This window comes from Corvus kubaryi, unplaced genomic scaffold (assembly GCF_017639235.1).
Source record: "Corvus kubaryi isolate FWS band 111438036 unplaced genomic scaffold, C.kubaryi_AGA036_p1.0 37357, whole genome shotgun sequence".
NCBI classification, from domain to species: Eukaryota; Metazoa; Chordata; class Aves; order Passeriformes; family Corvidae; genus Corvus; species Corvus kubaryi.
Genome location: NW_024581117.1, coordinates 3,442,621 through 3,459,676, shown reverse-complemented (window position 1 = coordinate 3,459,676; position 17,056 = coordinate 3,442,621). Strand labels below are relative to the sequence as shown.

Genomic DNA, 17,056 nt, shown 5'->3' with positions numbered 1-17,056 from the left:
CAACAACTGTAGGATGAATATATAGGTATGCTACATAGTTGAGTGTGAATGCAGAGGGCATCCAAAAGCACTGCAGGAAATGGATTGAGCCCTGGGTAGGTATGCAGAGACATTATAAAACTTGGATCTTGCTCTGGGAGGATCCATAATTCACATGATTTCTAAAATCCTTGCAAAATCAAAGGGGCTTTGGTACCTTCACTCTTTTGCATGGGGTCAGCTCTAAGTAGCATATGTTCATTGCCAATATGTGTAAATTTCTGAATGCAGTACATGCTGTTCTCCCTGGATTGCTAATCTGATTGCCTTTCCTTTTTGACATTCTGTTCAATCTGTGCAAAAGACTCTCTATGGTCTTGCTTGCTCTAGCCTGTCTTACTAAACTTGTTTCTCACTGTAAGCATCTCTGATCTCTGTTTGCCTAGCACAGGCCAGCACCCTTTCCTCTTAGACAATCTCCTCACAGTTGTGAGAACCTTCTCCTTTATACCTCATGCCATTTGGAGCAGTTTTCTGTGACTGCTTTTTGACTTCCATGCTTTTTTTGGAACATAGTTGAAAACACGTGACAGTTTTTCTGTTACAATTCCTCAAATTTTCGCTTTTCCCTGATGTTATTTAATTCTTAAGATTTTACAATTAACATAGATGCATGGAGCATTTTGTAATGCTTTATAGCATTTAGATGCAACACTAAGTGCAGAACCTCTGAGCCTTGTCCTGTATGCATGTAAGTTGATGGCAGAGCTGCTACTAACTGGATGTGTGCAGGCTTGTGCCTCTAGCACAGTGTCTATCAATGAAACTCTGTACACCAGGAACTTGATGTTTTGAAATACTGTATCGTTGCTGTCCTGGATGACCTTTTTCTCTCAAGGTGGCATTTGCTTGCCTTGGCTTATTTGTAGCTTTGTTAAGTTAGTAATAATAATAAAAAAACAAAAGGTGGGGTGAAATTTGGCAAACAGTTACCCTCCTTACTCTTAATGTGTTTGGAACAAGTAAGTTCATTCTGCTTACGTACTGACAGGAGGTTAGGAAAATTACAAGAGTAATATATGTTCACCTGACAATACAGACAAAAGGCTTTTGATGGTGGATGTTGCCTGAAGTGGAATGGGGTGAAGGAGTATAAGTGGTTTCTAGTGCATATGAGAGGCAAAGGCTTTATCTGCCTCTCAGAAGACTTCACAGATGCCTTCGTTTTGTCATACTAAATAGAAGGTGGAGAAGTTGTTGAGGCTAAGCAAAAGATTTTCTTCTTTGTCCTTCCTTTGGACAGCCTGACCTTTGGTCATTAAGGTAGGAAATCAAGTGATGCTTTGCAGCAGTTGTCTATTTCCTTTCCTCTATGCCTTGTGGTCTCCACTTAGTTGTGGTTTTTTCCTTTTTTTTTTCTTTTGGTAGTGTTCCATAGCTGTAGTCAGAATACTTTTGCAAAAGAGCAAGTATTAAGGTTCTCTCAAAATAACTGACATTTGTATATTTCCACTGTTGCCCTAGCTACAGTCATTTGCACATGATTCATCAGATTGTAACTCATGCTACTCTCTTTTCAAGAGAATTAATCTATTAGTGTGGTGTAGTAACTGTATTATGACCGTAAATGAATACGTAGATGTGATTCTTAAACTATATCCTTTTTAAAGGGACAAACAGAAAATCTAAGCAGCATTTATATTGATGAAAAGTACTTTCCTCCACTTTATCAAAATGTGTTTGTCCTATACCATACTCCTTGTCTTCACACATTGTGTTCCCATAATGATAAAACTTAGCATTTTTTTACCTTCTAATAGATTCTCGTCTTGTCTTAGCACCTTCTGGGTAATATGACCAAACTGTTGACTTAGGTAATATCCCGTCTGAGTCTAAGCTTTGATTTCTTACTGCCTGGTTGACACATTATGTACCTCAGATAGATGGGTCCAATTCACAAGCATTAGTGTTATTTGTTAAAACTTGCCTATCAGTTTGGTACTGCCCAGAACACAAATAAAGGGTTTTGGGTTGTGTGAGATAATGCAAACAAGACAAAGCCATAAGATAGATTCAAGGTTGAAAGAGTTTAATTTTAATATTTTGTGTTTGTGTGTCTGTGTGTGTGTGTGTATTTAAAGGTGTCACTAGATTTCACGTCTGATGTGATTCTTGGGCAGTAACAAACACATTTGTTACTGGTCATGTTAAGTTGCATTCATAACATCCCAGTTATGGATGATTTATTTACCGGTAAAGACATCAGCAGTTAGAGCAAAGTTGCAGGTGTAAATAAACAGTAACTGAATCCATGGTGTTTACATACAACTGTTCTTATATGTCTCAGTGAAATTATTTTTATTTCCTCCACAAAAATACCAGGATGTAAGGTGGGAGGTGTGGCCTGAAATCTCAAGTACACGAAAATGTCAAGTACCTAATGTGTTCTGTAAGACTGATGAGTCTGTACAAATGTTCTTTTGTTTACAGGTGTTTTGAGCTGGTACTACTATGTGTCTATGCCAATGCCAGCATCCACCTTCACTGTTGCTGTGGGGTGCTGGCAGGAAGTTAAACAGCAATCCTTCAAACAAACAGCTGCTATTGAAACAAACACTGAGTTCCCCTTGCCATCATCACAAACTGATTTCAGGTTAGTGTTTATAATATTGTTGGAAAATTAGATACATGGGTAGCATTTCCATTTACTGTGTGGAATGTGAAAATGAGTCATATTAGCACAGGAATCAAAATAGGACTTGTTTGATCTGAACAGAAAAATCTTGACAGGAAAATAATTCCAAAGGCATTATTTCATGGGTACAGGTGTGGTTCTTTTTATGTGAAAACAAGCTGCTTGGTGAGTAATAGGGTTTGTAAATTCCACTGTCCGCTAGATCTGTATCCTATATCCTTAATACTCTGCTGCAGCAATGCCAGGTCCTGTCTTGTTTCTTAAAATACTTGACTCAGTCCGTTCTGGATACCTAATGCCTCCTACAATACTGGCTACTCAGTTATTTGTTCTGCTCCAGTCTCATTGCACAGTTAGAGCTGGCCTGTGCAGTGGTTTACCTGGGGTGATGTGTAATGATCATGAAAGATCTGGTACAGTGATCCCATAAAATGGATCAATGATTCTTAGCTGTTTTTGACCAAACTAGTAGAAATGTAATTATTTTGGATACATCTATTCCTCCTCTCAGTCTAGTCAAAACTCACTGAGTTTGAATTATTACAGAGTGGTGGATGAACAAAACAAAATATGCCTGAAAGTAAGACTTGAAGATAGAAAACAAGTTTCTGGAAAAATACCATTTGTTTTCACATGTATTCACCTTAGTTAGCAGAAGTCTCACACGTGGGACTTGATTTCCTCATATATTACTCTCAGCTTTTCAAATTCATATCATAGCATCACAGACTAACCCAGGTTGTAATGGACCTTGAAGGTTCATCTAGTCTGTTCTTTCATGGGAAGGAGCTTAGATGAAGATATCTAACACCCATTGGCCCTTGTTTTGGCCATGTTGCTCCTTGTGAAGAGAGAGACTCTGTGGTCTTTGTAGATGCCCTTCAAGTGCTGAAATAGTGCGATAAGGTTCTCTTTCCCCTTCCATGAAAAGGCCTAGCTCCTCTGTCTTTCCTCACAGGGGAGGTTCTGCAGCCCTTTGTTAATTTCTGTGTCTTCCTTGAGCTGTGAGACCAGAAGGAGACACGATGCTTCAGGTACTGCCTGACAAGCTCTGTTCAGAGTGTGGTGATCCCAGTCTGTCTTTGCCAGCAATGCAGCTGCAGCTGCAGCCCAGGATCTGATTTGCCTTTTGCTGCAGTGTCAAACCAGTGACTTGTGTTCAAGTGATTGTCCCCTGAACTTCCATCTCCCTTTCAGCAAGGCTGCTCCCCAGACACACAGGTCACAGCCTGCGCTGGGCCCTTTGGTTGTGTCATCCCAGGTGCAGGACTTTGCACTTGTCTCTGCTGCACCTTGCACTGCTCCTGCCAGCCCCACCCTTTCAGCCTGTCCAGGTTTCTGAGATGGCTCTCCCTTCGGATGTGTCCACCTCACCACCTAGCTAACCTGAGGGTGAGGGTGCTTTCTATCCCATCATCCAGGATATTTGTGAAGATGTTGAACAGTGTGGGACCGAACATCATTTCTTGGGGAACTCCACTAGTGACAGACTGCCAGCCTTAGTGAAAACCATTGATCACCACTCTCTGAGCATGGCCCGTGTGTCAGTTTTGTACCCATCTTGCAGACCACCTATCCAGTTTGTATGTTGCCAGTTTGTCCAGGAGAAGGTTCTGGGAAAGTGTGGTCAGTGTTCTGCAGAGCTCCAGGCAAACAACATCCACTTCTCTCCCCACGTCAACAGAAGTTGTTATTTTATTGTAGAAGGTGATTAGGGTCATAAGTATTTTTTCTGTTACTCAATTAAAAAATTTGCTGAAAAAATACTTGTCTTTTAGATAGCTGTTTTGAATAATACTTTGTTAACATTAAGACAGTGGAAGTTTTTATGGGTTTGGTAAAACTAGTCAGTCTTTGGAACTTGAGGGCTTAATATGGATTTTTTGTTGGAATTTAGAATTAAAGGATTCTGGTGACTTGCAGCTTGGCCAATTTTGGTAAAAAATGCTAATTAATCTTTAGAATAGAAATTTTTGTACTTTACCGAGAATCAGTAAGAAATGCCTATTCTAATTTTTAAATAATTTATAGGTTTGATGAAGTTCTAAAAATTGCTTTGTGTGTATTTCTTTGCTATTTATATGTTTATAATATGACTGCCTCTACAAAAGTAAGCTGTAGATGTTCATTATGTGTTCCTCGCCAAAGTACAGCACATTTGGTAATAGGAATTTATTGATCTTGATGCAAAAGATTATTCTGACTCAGTATTGATAGAATAAATGAAAACTTCTGGGATTTTTCTGTAAAATTTCTGAAAAGGGGAAAATACTTTTGTAATTTTTTGTAGCAAAAATTAGTGTAAGTTTTAATCAGCGTGGTGGTCATAGTTACGAGTTTATCTGTGTGATGGTTATTGTATGAGTTAATTGATACAGATAGTGTGATGTATCTGCAGCAGTTAGTGTCAGTAGAAGAAACAGAACTAATGTGTCTTGGGAAGAAAAATGACAAAGAATAATCCAGAAATCCTCAGCAAACATGCTGTCTATTGTATGTAGACAACAACGGAGACCCTAAGTGTACAAGATTGTTCTGCAGCTAATCAGGACACAAAAATCTATGTCCTTAGAAATATGCTCTTACAGTTAATATCCAGTTAATCTTTAGTTGGGAGTTAGCACAACAAAGATTGTTGCTTGTTTCAGTCAGTGAGACCAGGTAACCAAACCAACATTACTCACAGTAGCAGACATTTCTAGAAAGGGTGTGAAATGGATAGACAAGCAAATGTTAAGCCTGTGTCTCAGATAAGATAGTGGAGATAAACTCTAGGGCAGCAGGAAAAGGTAGGAATTCTGAAGGAAGCTGTTGAAATGTGTAATGTAATTTGTATCCAGATGCCAGTGAGTTTGACCTAAGGAGGCTGTATCAAAGTAAATGTTAAATGGAGCTATGGTGTTTATAACTTTATCTCCTTGTGGTCATTAAGGACTTAGCAACTTTTATAAGAGTTATGGTGCTAGCTTTCATGTTCCTGCCTAATCTTAACTCTGATAATAAAACACAAAGTGACATTGTTTTAGAGCAGAAATATACTGGATTAAGCCACCCTTAGAAAAAAAAAGTGTAGCAAAGGATGTGGTTTCTTTACGTATGTAGTCAATGAAAGGACTTAGAGTCCACTTCTTTGACAGAAAGACTTATGTAAGGTGCTAAAGTGTTAATACTTCAGCAAAATCTCATCCATTTCTACATGTTATCATTTTGTCAGGACTTACCTGGAGCATGATCTTCCAAGCATAAGTGCTTTGGGCAATGCTGGGTGCTTTGCCTGTCAAGGCATAGTAGAACCACATCACTTAAACTGAAATTTCAAACCAAGGAGAGGCTGTGCACTGTAGAGAAGACAGGCTAACAGGTGAAAACATGAAGCTGATTTCTGTTTAGATAAGAATCTATTTGGGCAGATAATTTATTGTGAAGGTATATGACTCAGTGTTTAGTAAGGATTTGATTTACCCCTCATTTCTTCCAGCTAAAGCTCTAAATATCCTGTAAAAGTACTATAAAGTAAGGTTAGCCTAATGTGGTACGATTGAATGTCTAGCATGATAAGCCTGAATTTACATCTATTGGGCATTTTTCTTAATAATAATCAAAAAAATTAGTTGAAGTTTCTGGGGAATTTTAGTAACAACAACAACAGAAAAAATCCCACTTGGAATTTTTACATTGTAAAACTACATTGTAAAATTACATTGTAATTGCACCTAAAATATTTGTGTTAATGTTATGCTAATATGTATAGAATATTATTTTCATGGCCAAGTTTAAATAGGACTTCTCTGAGTAAATATTTTTGTATTCTTATTAGTTCTCTTTACATATATTTTGAGCACTTATTTTTTTGATGCATATCTGTTACAAAAACAAGGTGTGACTAGTCTCTTTAGTTATGAGTGCTACTCAGACATGTAGTAATGAGTGTTTCAAAGTGCTGCACATGTGTGAACAGAGTGAGAATGCAAATGAGCTGGTCCTATGGAAATTAATTCTGTCATTCTGATATCTAGAGAATATCCTTGTCTTAGTGTAGTTGTGCACATTTCTGATATCACAATTAAGTATTGTTTTGTTTCGTTTTGTATTGTCAGATGGCATGAAGAAACCTGTGGTCATGTGGAATATCCCTGCCGTTTCCAAAATCCTGCTGCCAGGTTGCAGGCAGTCATTCCTTATAGAGTCTTTGCTCCCTGGTGCCTTATGGAAAGCTGCGAAGAATATTTGCTTCAGCTAATTCCTCAGTGTCTCTCAGCTGCTTACGCCACACTGGGTACCCACCCCTTTTCCAGGCTTGATGTTCTGATAGTTCCTTCCAACTTTTCCAGCCTGGGAATGGCTAGGTAAAGAAACTTCTTAGTATCCAATCTGCTGTATTTTGCTAGGCTCCTTTTTATCAGCTAGTTAACAGTGTCAAGTTGCTGTCAATATGAAGTTGCTGTGCTGTTTTTTTTAAACAAAACTTAAAACTCTTGTTCTGTTTGTTTGCATCCTTTGTGACCTTTAATTTTAGTTTTAACAGGGCTTAGGGAAGGAAAATGCAAGCCTATTAGAAATATGGATCTGAATTTCTACATTTGCCAAACTGAATTTCTTTTATTGGTTCTATTGATCTAAATACTTGATGTCATTGTCTTGTTTTCTTTTGGCACTGATTTTAGCCTTATATTTTGACAGAACAGGAGCATTTTAAAATCCAAATCTAGAGTTACTTCATAAGCCTTTCCAATGTATGAGTTTCTAGTCAAACACTTACCTTTAGAAGCTGAAGGCAGACTGTAAGGATTATATTGTCAAGTTTTCATGGAATTGTAAGGGTTCTCAAGCTTGTCCATGTCCCTCTGAATGGCATCTGTTCCCTCCAGCAATTTGACTGTAGCACTTAGATTGGTGTCGTCAGCAAACTGGCTGTGTGTGCCCATCCCGCCTGTCCCACTGTGTGTCACTTAAAATGATGTTGAACTGTTACTGACCCCTGAGGACACTGCTCATCACTGCTCTCCACTTGGACAATGAGCATTCACTGCAACCCTTTTGAGTTGCAGTGAATATCCACTGAGTGGTCCTTACAGTTTAGAGACAAAGGTGTTGTGCAGGACAGTGTCCAATGCTTTGCATTCTGGTAGATGACATCAGTTTCTTTTCCCTTGTCCACCATTGTTGTAACCCCATCTTAGAAGGGCACCAAACTTCTCAGGTGTGATTTGTCATTAGTGTAGCCATGTTGGCTGTCACCAATCTGCTCTCTATCTTTGATGTGCCTTCTTATAGTTTCCAAAAGGATCTGCTCCATGCTTTTGCTGGACCTTGAATTGAGACTGACCGGCCTGTACTTCCCGAGGTCATCCTTCTATATCTTTCTAAAAATGGGGGGTGTGTTTCTTTTTTCCCAGTCAATGGATCTTCACTGATGCCAGCAAGGTCATGGCCCTGCAGGCTGTGTTTATTCCCCGTGCTGCATGCATTAGCATAGAGGCTTTTAAGCTGGGCCCTTGAGGAAACTTACCGGCTTACTGACTTACTGGCTGGAATTCCTTTGTGCTGCTGTTCAGGTGTCCTTGTGCTGACCTGTTACCTCTCCTCAGGCTCTGGGCATCATACGAGTGGAGTGGATTGAGGTTCCCCTTTCCCAGCACCTTTAGTGTAAAGTTCTCTTCACCAGCCTGGCAAGCTTATGACTGAAGATGCTCTTACCCTTCTCTGACAGATGGACCCCATCAGCAGGCCAGGTTTCTCAAAGCTAGTCTCATGGTCCAAGTTGCTGAGCTCCTGGTGTGGCCCCAGTCCTACAACCTTTAGCTGATTTGACAGATTTGACTGGCCCTTCCAAGCTGTAGATTTTTGTTTTTTCTACAACCTTCCTCTTGCAGTCTTCTTTTGGGTTAAAAGTAGAAAATTATGCTGGCACATTAATGATAGTGTATAGTTTTTAGTGTAAGTATACTTGCTTTTTTATTCCATGAAGCTCTAGAAAATTTAGACATTTAGCATTCAGTCACCCTCCTCTGCCATATATGGCCTGTTGCTTTGTAGATACTTTTTACTGGTTACTGAGTTTTCAATGATAGTTCTTCACTCAATGAAAGCATTGCTTTGTGCATTCAATGTTGCTTTGTGCACCTACCACAAATTATATTCTCTGGTTCTTTGCCTGCTGGTTTGATTTGGAGTGAGGTGTGATACTGTGTACCATATTCTTGAAGCCATATGAAATTTGTAGAGCTGCTCAGCAGTTCTATTACTTCAAAGGCATGGTACTAAAGGGTTGGCACAGGGCCTTGCTATAATTGAGGAAGAAACTGGCCATTTGACTTAGCTGTGAGACAAGAGCAGTGGAACCGTGAAAGGCAAGACACACAAATAGTACAAAATGAAAGAGAAAGCAGATAGTGATGTCTGGGCCAAAATTACAGCACACAGTAGGAGAAGTCTTCAAGATTCAGTTGTTGATATGCTATTGCTCTTTGGAAAATTGCCAGTGCCTTCCCTGCATGTACATTTCCCAGAATTTAGAGGGAAAAGATACCTGCAGGAAGCCTGTTGCAAAGCCATCTGTCATTATCTGAGTCCAGACTGCCTGTTCAGAATACTATAATTGTGTTTTCTTTGTGAAGGAGGTGAGAAAAATCTGAGCTTTTATTCCCCTATGCTTCATCTAACCACTGTCAATTCCAAGCAATCCATATCATTTACGATAAGGATAAAAGAAGGAGCATGCATGCTTCCTGATGCCTGTCACTTAACAGTGCATCAAGCCAAACACACTCCAATTTTTCAAAATTTAACTAATTTAAGAACTAATTTAAGGTGTTTAAATGTCAAGCTGTATTTGGACAGGAGATTATTAAGTGACTCAATAGCTTGTTTATTCCTGTTTTATGTTATTTTTCAAATAGAAGTTTCTATGTATATAGCAAGCTACTTGAAATGGTTGATTCCTGTGCATGCAGTGATAATTACCTAAATTGCTTAAGCTAACAATAAGCTGTGTGCAAAACCATGTCCAAACCCACATGAAGAAAAAAAAAGTTAGTTGTTACCTTGGGTTAAAAAGGTTGCTGTTGTATTTATTTTTTATCTTCTAGTCTATCTGTAGCTGTACAAACATAATACAGCATTCCAGCACATAGGAGCTGTTGTTACGAGAACTCTAACTGGACTCCTGTCTACCAGGGAAGGAAGCAGACATACATTTTAGTCATTATCTAAAGTATTAGGGCTTTACAGCATTTTGCACTTTTCTTTGTTTCTCTGTTGATTACACTTACTGTGCTTTTCACGTCTCAAAATACTTATTTTTATTTTGGAGGGATGTTTCCCCAACATCTTAGATTGGTAGGAAGTTATAATAGTTCCTGCGCAGAGTATAAAACACAGTTAGGTGTTTTAAATTGTATTTCAGTGGCAGCTACTGTGGGTCAGCTGCATTTCTCTTGAAGTCTGACAGATGCTTTACGAGAAAAACTAATAAACACAAATAAAATGAATATGCTTTCAGCTACAGTCTAAGTGATTCTGTATAGCTTCTCCTAAATTCTTGCTAGTAAAAGAACAATGTGGCCTACACAACTTTGTGATACTGTGTACACACTGTACAGAAATTATGTTGGACTGTACAGAAATTAAATTTATAGTTGTGGACCAAATTTAAATAGCTTAAAAGCCTGAGATTCAGTGCTTTCTCTAGAATGTTTAGGATCTTGTGAACATGTAACAGCAGTTAATTGTATAATTTTAAGTTCCTTCACTAGCAGAAGAGAGCGAATTGGAGCAAAAGGAGGGAAGTGTATCAGACTACAAGGCCCTAAAGTTTCTAGTTAGGTTGCTCATGGAAGAGACCCCTGACCGCACACTACACTGAAAGGTGCACATCACTCATGTACTCAGAGAACTAAGAAGTTAAAATCAGGAGATTAAAAGTAGCACTATGTTTTGATGCTGCTCATATGCTACTCCCTGAGGAGTTATCGACCCCATTGGCATTTAAATATCAGAGGTATTTCACAGTTGCAAATGCTCTCATGTGAGGCAGCAGTTAGTCATGTGAACAAACCTGAATGCAACATTTCAGATGAAAAGTAGGGTCTGTGTATTCGCTGGTTGGTTGGGCTCTTCAAATCAGTTCACTCCCAATCCAGTTTTGTTGATCACATTTGAAAAGGTAGTGTTTCAATGTCTCCTCCCACTGACCTACCACTCAATTTCCTTTTGTCAGAACCTGAAAAGCCTCCAAATTCCTTGCTCTTTTTCATTCTCTGAGGAAAAACATTCTTTCAAATATAGAAACTCTAACTTTTGGTGCCACCTGAGCCTGTGCTTGAGACTATGACTTCTCTTGCAGTATTTAACGGCATAAGTTTTTTCACAGTTACACCAATCTCTTGTGTTTCTGTGATGTTAGAAACTGCTTAGCAGCTTTTTATTTCTTCAGAGCAAATGTGCTGATGTTTATTTTACTCCCCTGAGAACTGTAAGTCTTTGCATTCAGTTGAAATTATTTTTGAAGCAATGGTATTTAAAGGTTTTTTGTTGCCAGCACACATTGTTTAAATAACGTAAGATTACTGCTTTTTCTGTTTGAATTAATGTATTTCAGATGTACTAGTTTTGTAGTAAATGCTAGCACAAGGAAACATTCATGGACTATGTGTAAATAACCTTTCTAGGCACATCACGTGTTGCCAGGATCTAGAAGAGTATGATGAGGAAAATGTCCTTTGGTGTATACCATGCTCCTAGTTTTTCCTTAAACTCATAGTACTAGTAACTACTGTGGCATAGATGGACATCTGGTCTAACCTAGTTTATCTGTACTTACAATTTTGACATCAAAACTAGTGGAACCAAAGAACTTCTAAGCAACGTTCTGACATTTTCAAAACAGGATCCTAATGTTAGGTTATTTGAATTCTGTTTAGGCTCTAAAATTAGTGGCCTTATTTTCAACTATGCTGGACACCCTTGAAACCCAAATGCTGTTTGATGGCGAGGATGTTTGGAATATTTATAAATCAGGTCAACTTCTACAGCTGACTAAATATGGATTTAGCAACCCAGCTTTCAATTCCTATTTATAAAGATCTTACTCACTTTCCTCCTGTCATGTTAAAACATTTTTTGGTACATACACCTATCTTCTTTGAAGAAAGAATATCCATTTCTTCAAAATATGGTATATCAGCAGAACTCTTGAGTCTTTCCAGTCTATGTCACCAAGGTTGTTAACTTCTTAAATTGAAAAGGGAGATGGCTCAAGCAGCCTCTTTGATCAGTGCATCTGTAGCCACCATTTGTCTGTTCTGTATGTCTGCAGTGTTACGATGACAACTGATAAGACCATAGAAAATCAGCCAGGACTACTGGAAAACATTCAAATGTCAAAGTTAAATGTAAAACCTTTAATATTGTTCAGTCTTGCAGAACTGTGTGTTACTATTTGATACAACTGTAGAAGCCTTTTCTGAGTCAATACAAATGTAGATACACTTTTTTGCACAACATTTTCAGTTGTGTTAATTTGACAAAATACTCACAAGAGTAATCCTTAAACATTTAGCTTATTTTTTACATATCACTACACTAGTTGGTTATCCACACAGAAATAACCATGTTATTTTAAAGCAAATTAAAAAAAAAAAATTAAAGCAAAAAGTAAAAATATGGTGAAAGAAAAATTGAGTCTTAGCTGTGATAACAGTAATAACAGTATGTGGCTGTACAACAGGTGCCATTTTAACAGAGAAGCCAGATGTGTGTTCTGCAGTATCAGGGGAATTTCTTTTGCATTTCTGATATTTTTCCATAGAGCTTTCTCAGTGCTGTTGTGAGTCAATATTTACCGTTTGTAAGATGCTTCTGTTATGGGATAGTATCACAAGAAGATAACATTTCAGTCTGACATTACTGGCCAAAATTAATACAAAAAGGAATGTTTTAGAACATGTCAAGTTACTTATGCTTCAAATATGCAGCTTTACATTGTTGCCATCTGTAATTTTATGAAATGAATAGAGAATACTGTTTTAGGAGTTTAAAAATCACTTGCTTCTTTTGCTGTATGGCACATGAATTCTTAAAAGGGCATTTGGTTGTTGAAACTGGAGAGGTTAGTCAGGTTCTTTTGATGCTACTGTAGAATAGTAACTGCTTTTAAATGCTTTTAGTAACTGTTTCTAAATTCTAGGATTTAAAATTTTTAAAGTCTAGGATTAAAATTATGACAGAGCCTGTTAACATCATTTATAGTTAAGGGTGCCTAAGCATTTCGAATATAGACTTGTATTTCAGTGGTTTATAACTGTAAAGACTTCTTCCCAGCTTAAAGCTGACATAAAGTGGTTTGGCTTAGGAAAAGTGGGTGTGCATATTGTACACGCATATGTGAGAGGCCAGCATGTTTCTATGCATATTGTATTTGTATACATATAAATATATATATATATATATGCTCATGCCTAACATATATCCATTGCCAGCCCTTTATATATGTGCATATATAGGTGTGTAGGTAATACGAATGATTTTATTTTTGTTTTATGAGTTGCATGGCATTTATAAAGTAAAAGTATAATTTTCCCTCAAAAGTGACCTGTTTATAGAGAGCTAGAATATGGAGAACTGGAAAAATTGTCATTATTGAACACTAGGTTGGAGATTTTGAAACTAATTTTCAGAATTTTTTTCCCTGTGTCTTACTTTATCTCTAACCCTCAACTTTTTTCTCCTACCAGTAGAGATGTATGTTTGGAAATGACTTTTGTAGATGGGTAGCAATATAGTGCATCTACTGTTTAGTATTCTGTCAGTAGCATTAGATGGTTTCACTTAACTTTCTGAATCATATAAATAGTAGAGTGCTTATAAATGCAGAGATTTTGCTGTATACGCTGTGAGTGGTAAGAAAGAAGATAATAAATGCAGCCAATTGTTTTGAAGCCCTAAGCTTAAAGGGCTGAAAGAAAGACGGTGTTCAAAGCAGCCACAGGCTTCTGTCATGCAATTATCTCTGATCTGACTTGCCGTACCAAGTATGTGAAGCTTTCTTAGTCTCTGTCTATGATAATTACTAGTAGTCCGCAGTTTACCAGCCCCACCTAGGAAGAACCCGATCCAGGTAGTAGATTTTAGATTTTAAGTGTAGACTGCAAGACCAATGGTACTTAAAACAAGCAGAAGTACTGAGAAAGCATTAAATCCATGCATAATACTTTACCTCTGGCATCAATTCCCAGGTGCTAATGTCAATCTTTTTGCTGTAGCCTTGGTTTCAAGTTTAAACAAAACTCACCAAAACTATGAAAAGAAATTGGTGGCTTTATTTTCCATTTTTGTAGTTTCGTTTTGTTGCTAGTAGGAGTCTGGTTTAAGGATCCCTAACCCCTTTTCTTGTATGAGTACTATTTTGAGTACTTGCTGGTGCCTAGCTCAGAGGAGGCTAAGAGAATTCATGTTCCTAAAAACCATCATGTTGCTGAGCAAGAACTCTGTGCAATCCAGTCCTTATGAGTAGTAGTGAGGAGTATGAGCAGTAGAGTGATCCATTCCTAAGCTCTATCTTTTGCTTCTGGCCAGGGAAACATTTCAGTTAGTCACAGAGAGTTGGGTAGGTGGTTTTGGTTTGCTTCTGCTCTGGTTGCCTACCTCTGGCCTGGAGCAGTAGTTTTGTCTACACTTATGATACCGCGCTGTGCCCAGTTTTGGGCTGTCTGTTTATGACAGAGACACAAAGTGAATCAGGCCTCTGCTAGGATTATTAGCAGGTAGGAGAATATGCTGTATGAGAAGAGACTGATAGAGCTAGATTTGTTCAGCCTGGGAAAAGATATTACTAACTAATCACTATCTCCTACCACCTGAGGGGGTGGTTGCAGAAAAGTCAAAGCCATGGTCATCTCAGAGATAGGGAAAATACATGAAGCAACATTCACAACTTGTAGTGATAGATTCCAGACTAGATATAAGAAACCACAGTTATTGTGGTTAAGCACTGAAACAGGTAGTCCAGGGAGCTTGTGGAACCTCCATCTCAGGAGGTGGTGAAAAGAGGCCTCTTCAAGCTTGACTTTTTCCTGAGATTCCAAGCCTTCAATGCTTTTACCTTCAATGCTTTACTCCCTTGGTTTTATGTTCTGTTACAAATGACACCTCCCCCTCCGTATTACCTGTATGACTCATTCATGTTGCCATGGTACTTTGAGAGCCTTTCAACAATTAAAGTATTTTGTTTTCAGATAATCCAGGGAAGTAGTAGGAATGTATTCTTATTTTACATATAACTAATTGGTGGGTGTAGTTGTTACAGGAGATCTTTTGAAGAAACACACATTTTGTATTTCCCTTTTCCTCTCCCATCCATTGCAGAAGTTAAGTAAGGAACTGTGCCCGTATCTTCTGGGCCCAAACCCAGTGTTCTAACATTGCACCAGCCTTTCCAAACTTTTCTTGTTTGTGATAGTAGGTAGTAGCTATCTTCCAAGTTTGAAAGGTATACTCCAAACTTTTGGGCTGCTAGGACTAACAAAAATCTGTCTTTAATTGAAATAATGTATAGTGCTTCTGTTTTTTACTCTTTGTTTTTTAAAAAAATACAAGCATTTTCATTATTACGTCTAATCCTGGCAGATGCAAATTTCACATGTAAAAGTTTCAGTATATTAAAAAGAATAAAAGCTATTGAAATTGAGGGTAAGGAATGGGATTTTTAGTGACAGCAGGTCTAATATCCTGACAGTGGATTCTAATATTAGTCTTATTGCACTTGGTGTCATCTTATATGGAATGTTTTGTCAGTAGACTGATTTTATCCACTTTTTTCAAAGTTGTTTCAGAATTAAGTCTTTTGAAATGCCTTATTTGATGCTTACAAGGTTATCCTGCAGCATGATTAGTTCAAGAAAATGTGTATATATGCCATTGTGAAGGTGGGCAGTGGTGGTTTTGTTTAGAGGTGCAAGTTTTTGTCATCTAATGTTGATTTTACTGGTTGATTTAGTTGAATGAAGAGACGTATTTCTTATAATATTTTTTGTTTTGTTTTTCACTGAGAAATCATTTTAGGTGTTGTAAAATTACAACATGGGACATATCATTAATGAGTAAGTGTAAGTGTGACTATCATGATTATTTTTCTAAGTCTTTTTATCTTTCTGGTGATGTAAGGTGAGCTCAGACTGAACCAACAGTATAGTCTTACACAAGAAGAGTGTCTTTAATTTTTTTCCTTGTGCCTCTCCCAATCCCTTAAAAAAATCCCCGCAACAAGCAAGCAAACTCCTTTTGCCCGCTCTTCCTCCTTTAGTTCTGCATAAGTGTTCATGCTTAACTCTGTGGAAAAATATGAACCCATGAGCCAAAAATCGGTTATCTATTTTAGAACATGTAATTATTTGAAATAAGGTAAAAGTAATTTAAACGGCTAAACAAGTGCAAAATCTGTTCCTTCTCCACACATATGATATGTGGTTTATGATTGAATCTGTTTTAAATTTGCACTCATATTTTTGGTTCAGTTTTCCAATTAATGTGTCTAAAGAAGCAATTTAATTTTGCCCATAGAATTACAACTTCAGCAACCAGGTAATATATGCAGATGATGATTTTTCTTATTTTTAATGTACTACAATGAATGTTATTCCCTGTAATACTGGTGTAAATCATGAGGAATTCTAGTAAGTTCTGGGTAGATCTGTTCTATGTGCATGAGATCATAATTTGTCTATGAAACTTAAAATTTTATGGCTAAATCCTAAAAAAATACAGAGGTAGGTGCTCTTGTAAATATTTGTGCTTTTCAGCTGTTAGTTAAGATGAGGTATTAAACACTGTTCCTAATTTTTATGACATATACTGTGATATTGTTGAAAATAGGAGTTCTTGTGCAAATCATTATTTACACAATGGTTTAGAGCTTGATACACAAAAAGCTGTTTCTAGTGATGGCTTTCTCATCTTACTGATTTAAAACTTTTGGGACATAGGAATAGGAATTCTCTTATCTGTGATTCTGTGATTTATACAGATGTTGTCTTTGTTGGGTGACTGCTCAGTTGTATTCAAAGTCACTTTCTGTGCACACAGCAATTGAACATTTTTTCCTTGAGCCCTTTTTGCCTATCAGATGGAACCAGGGAACAGAGACTGAATTTTGTACTACATGTGTCAGCTACAGGCTCTTTGGAGAGAGGAGAGAAAGACTTGTGTTGAGACATTTTGACTGCAGTGCTAGTAATTCGTATGACTGCTTCTTATATATGGAAGAAAAAGATGGGGGAAAAAGAAAAGGATGTAAATTATCCCTTTATTGCTTCTCCGTATCTTGATTCCAGTGTGTGTTACACTGTGTTCTGAGTGCATTTTGTTTAATGACAAAGGCCTAATTGG

At 37.7% G+C, this 17,056-nt stretch overlaps 1 protein-coding gene across 19 annotated transcripts in view; it reads left to right on the top strand.

Moving 5' to 3' along the window:
- Positions 1–17,056, top strand: part of LOC121667187 (aminopeptidase O (putative)) — a 244,882-nt gene that overhangs the window by 28,761 nt on the left and 199,065 nt on the right. For 18 of the 19 annotated variants that reach the window (XR_006016948.1, XR_006016949.1, XR_006016953.1 and 15 more), the window contains exons 4-5: positions 2,470–2,632; positions 6,772–7,020. Coding sequence is in view for 12 of the 19 variants with exons in the window: in XM_042033591.1 (XP_041889525.1) it covers positions 2,470–2,632; positions 6,772–7,020 (412 nt within the window). In the remaining 7 variants the exon portion in view is untranslated. The remainder of the gene's footprint in view (positions 1–2,469; positions 2,633–6,771; positions 7,021–17,056) is intronic. The other variant, XM_042033596.1, reaches the window with a different exon arrangement.